Here is a 2,674-nt window from a genome sequence, read left to right as displayed (position 1 = left end):
TTTCACAGTCTATAGAAGACTGATGAAAATGATCAAACCCATGAAAATTTGACTCATTGAAATTTCGAGGAATTTTGCAGAACAACTCCCTGCGAGAAATTGGAAAAGCGCATGCGGTTGCACGCATTTTCAAATGAACAATTGAAACCCCGAAAGCGTTTTGCGAATATTATCGGTTTATCAAACTAGCATGCGAAAAGTACATATAGTAACTCTGGCAAAGCAAAAATTGTGCACGCCCCTGTGGCAGGAAAGGCGGGAGCAAAACTCGACTAGCATTGGTTGAAAGTTGCGGTTTCCGAGGAAACGCTTATCACAACGCGCACTTCCACACCGGCTGGTTGGTGGGCACCTAGGCGTAACTCAGTGGCGGGTTYATACGCATCGAACTGCCCACATTGCCCAAAGCTCCGCTGCGAGTCCTGACMCAGTTGGAAACCCAGTCGTTTCTGCCATTTATGAGCAATTTTCTGGTCACCTCGAACACGCGCTCCTTTACCTCTGGCACCGTGTCCAGGATTTGCATGAGGGCAAAGTGGCTCAACTTGAAGATCTTGCATGGCGCCACTGCTGTCATGGTGACATAGTGGAACTGATTCAGTATCACCGAAATGTCACCGTAGTACGAGCTGTCTTCCAGATGACAGACCTGTCAAGAACGCAACAGCAGAAAGAGATGGTGCTAGTGTGGGTTGACCGTGACATTTACCTCAATGTTATTTTCGTCGTGTAGAGCGACCGTGCCGCTCCTGATAAAGTACAAACACCTAGCTGGGGCATTTACGCGAAAAATCACATCGCCTGGGCAGTAGTAGCACGGATCCATATTGGAGAGTATCTGCATGATCATGGGGTTGGGCAATTGGCGGATGAATTTGATTTTTTCGATTTTTTTATCCAGCCGGTAGCTGGGAATTTCCTGGAACCCCGACAAGGCGTCCAGCAACGCCTGCGCATTATTGTCCGGATGGTTACCTTTCGTAGATTTTCGGTCAACATGTTTAAAATGGCCGACTCGTCGTAGAAGCGCTTTTGGAACCGAAACTCGTAGTAGCAGTAAATGTCCTCGCGAATGTTGGGCGGAAGTCCCTTGTACTTGAGGTATCCGGCGAGCTGCTGATAGTGATCTTGCCCCACCTCGGAGAGAATGAGGAACCTTTGCCACAACACGTACAACTTGGCTGGAAACACCAAAATTAGCCCAAAAACCAGCTCCACTCGGGAACTAGGCGATGGCTTGCCCATAATCCATATCTGCATCACGTACGATATCATGGTGATCAACATAGCGGTCAAAACTTCTGTATAGCTGTAGACGATTTTCACCTGACCGACGCCAAATAACGAGCGAATTGTGGCAAATATGGCCTCGTGTGCCAGCGCTGTGTCTTTGTTTTCCTGGAAAACCGTCATTAATCGGGGGATCATTGCTATGATGAACAGCAAATAACCGTTATATGGTCGAATAAGTAGGGGTACTGGCTGGTAAACGCCATCAGCGCCATGCAGCATAAAACAATCGAGTAGGACCAGAGCAGTATTTCGATGGACACATAGAGCTCCACTGGTACTCTACAGTGCTGCAAGGCAAAAAATTCGATGCCGACTATGCGGGTATTCAAAGCTTGCACACCAACCGCCCTAAACATATCCAACGTTCGGTCTACGGTGAGGATGCGCGCCATCCGAGCCAGGCTCAGCCACTCGATCAACCCCCAGGAGCTCGAATGCGAGAAAAAGTAAATCCCAATGGTGTAGGATGGGATGCAGGACATGACGTCCCAAGCGAGAAACGTGCGAATATAGCGCCTGTATAACAAAAGCGAGTGTTTAGCCATTGGCCCATTGGAAGATCTCACCGCTAGTTGCCTGGCAATCGCCCTTGACTGCAGCACGATATTCATGTTGTCCTTGTCCCAATAGCCAATGGAAAAGTTGACGATCACGCTCACCGTCATGATGACGTCGAAAACGAACTTGATCCACTTCAGATGGGGGTAAAAAGACAGGTAGGCCATGTCGGAAGGGAGCACATAAATCAAGTACACGACCGTCAGCAACGCCATTAGAAATTCGTAGTACAAACTGAAGCAAACACCGGAACTGATCGCACCTGGACTCACACTCCGGCACGGAAACTCACCAGAACATGCTGAAAGGATGGATAATTCCCTGAAAGCGTAGCACGTGCCTCACTTCCTCATTACGGATCTCCGTCAGCGACTTGAACACCGTTTTAGTGTACGGATGGTGTCTGCTGATCATGAAGCTGCGTTCCAGCCATCGTCTGAACCCGATCAGAATGCCGGAATCGATGGTTTCTTTCACGATGTCGGTTTGCTTCATCATGTCGATCAATGAGCAGATGTGGGGCTTGCAGAACTCCCCCCATCGCGCCTGGATGAAGCTGAAGTAGGAGAGGAAGCGAAAGGAGGACTGGAAGGAGACTTGTTGCGACTTGTCCTTGGACCGTGTCGCATCGGAAGACTGTGACCATTTCGAGCTAATATCTGACATCTTTTGCCTTATTTTGACAAATTTGTCACAAATTTTATCGGTATCACACCTTAGCAAACGTTTTTCGCGTCATTTTGAAGGCGAAACATCAGTTCATTCAGTAATACTTTTTCGCTTTAAATTAGGAAACATTTCGTTGAATTTAATTCTTCTTAAC

The 2,674-nt window shown here is 47.9% G+C and overlaps 1 protein-coding gene across 1 annotated transcript; it reads right to left on the bottom strand.

Moving 5' to 3' along the window:
• Nucleotides 1-156: 156 nt before the first annotated feature.
• LOC109545804 (potassium/sodium hyperpolarization-activated cyclic nucleotide-gated channel 2) lies at nucleotides 157-2,557 on the bottom strand. Its single transcript, XM_048662010.1, has 8 exons — nucleotides 2,144-2,557; nucleotides 1,870-2,085; nucleotides 1,638-1,809; nucleotides 1,452-1,580; nucleotides 1,242-1,398; nucleotides 976-1,181; nucleotides 710-919; nucleotides 157-649 (listed from the first exon to the last, which is right to left on the bottom strand). Exons 1-8 carry the CDS (start codon nucleotides 2,515-2,517, stop codon nucleotides 353-355), a joined length of 1,761 nt encoding a protein of 586 aa, XP_048517967.1. The 5' UTR covers nucleotides 2,518-2,557; the 3' UTR covers nucleotides 157-352.
• Between the last annotated feature and the right edge of the window lie 117 nt (nucleotides 2,558-2,674).

The sequence above is a fragment of the Dendroctonus ponderosae genome, unplaced genomic scaffold, assembly GCF_020466585.1.
Source record: "Dendroctonus ponderosae isolate FM_Combo_2020 unplaced genomic scaffold, Dpon_F_20191213v2 Dpon_F_20191213_10, whole genome shotgun sequence".
Classification (NCBI taxonomy): domain Eukaryota; kingdom Metazoa; phylum Arthropoda; class Insecta; order Coleoptera; family Curculionidae; genus Dendroctonus; species Dendroctonus ponderosae.
Note: the sequence above shows the minus strand (reverse complement) of the source record. Positions and strands in the feature narration are given on the sequence as shown.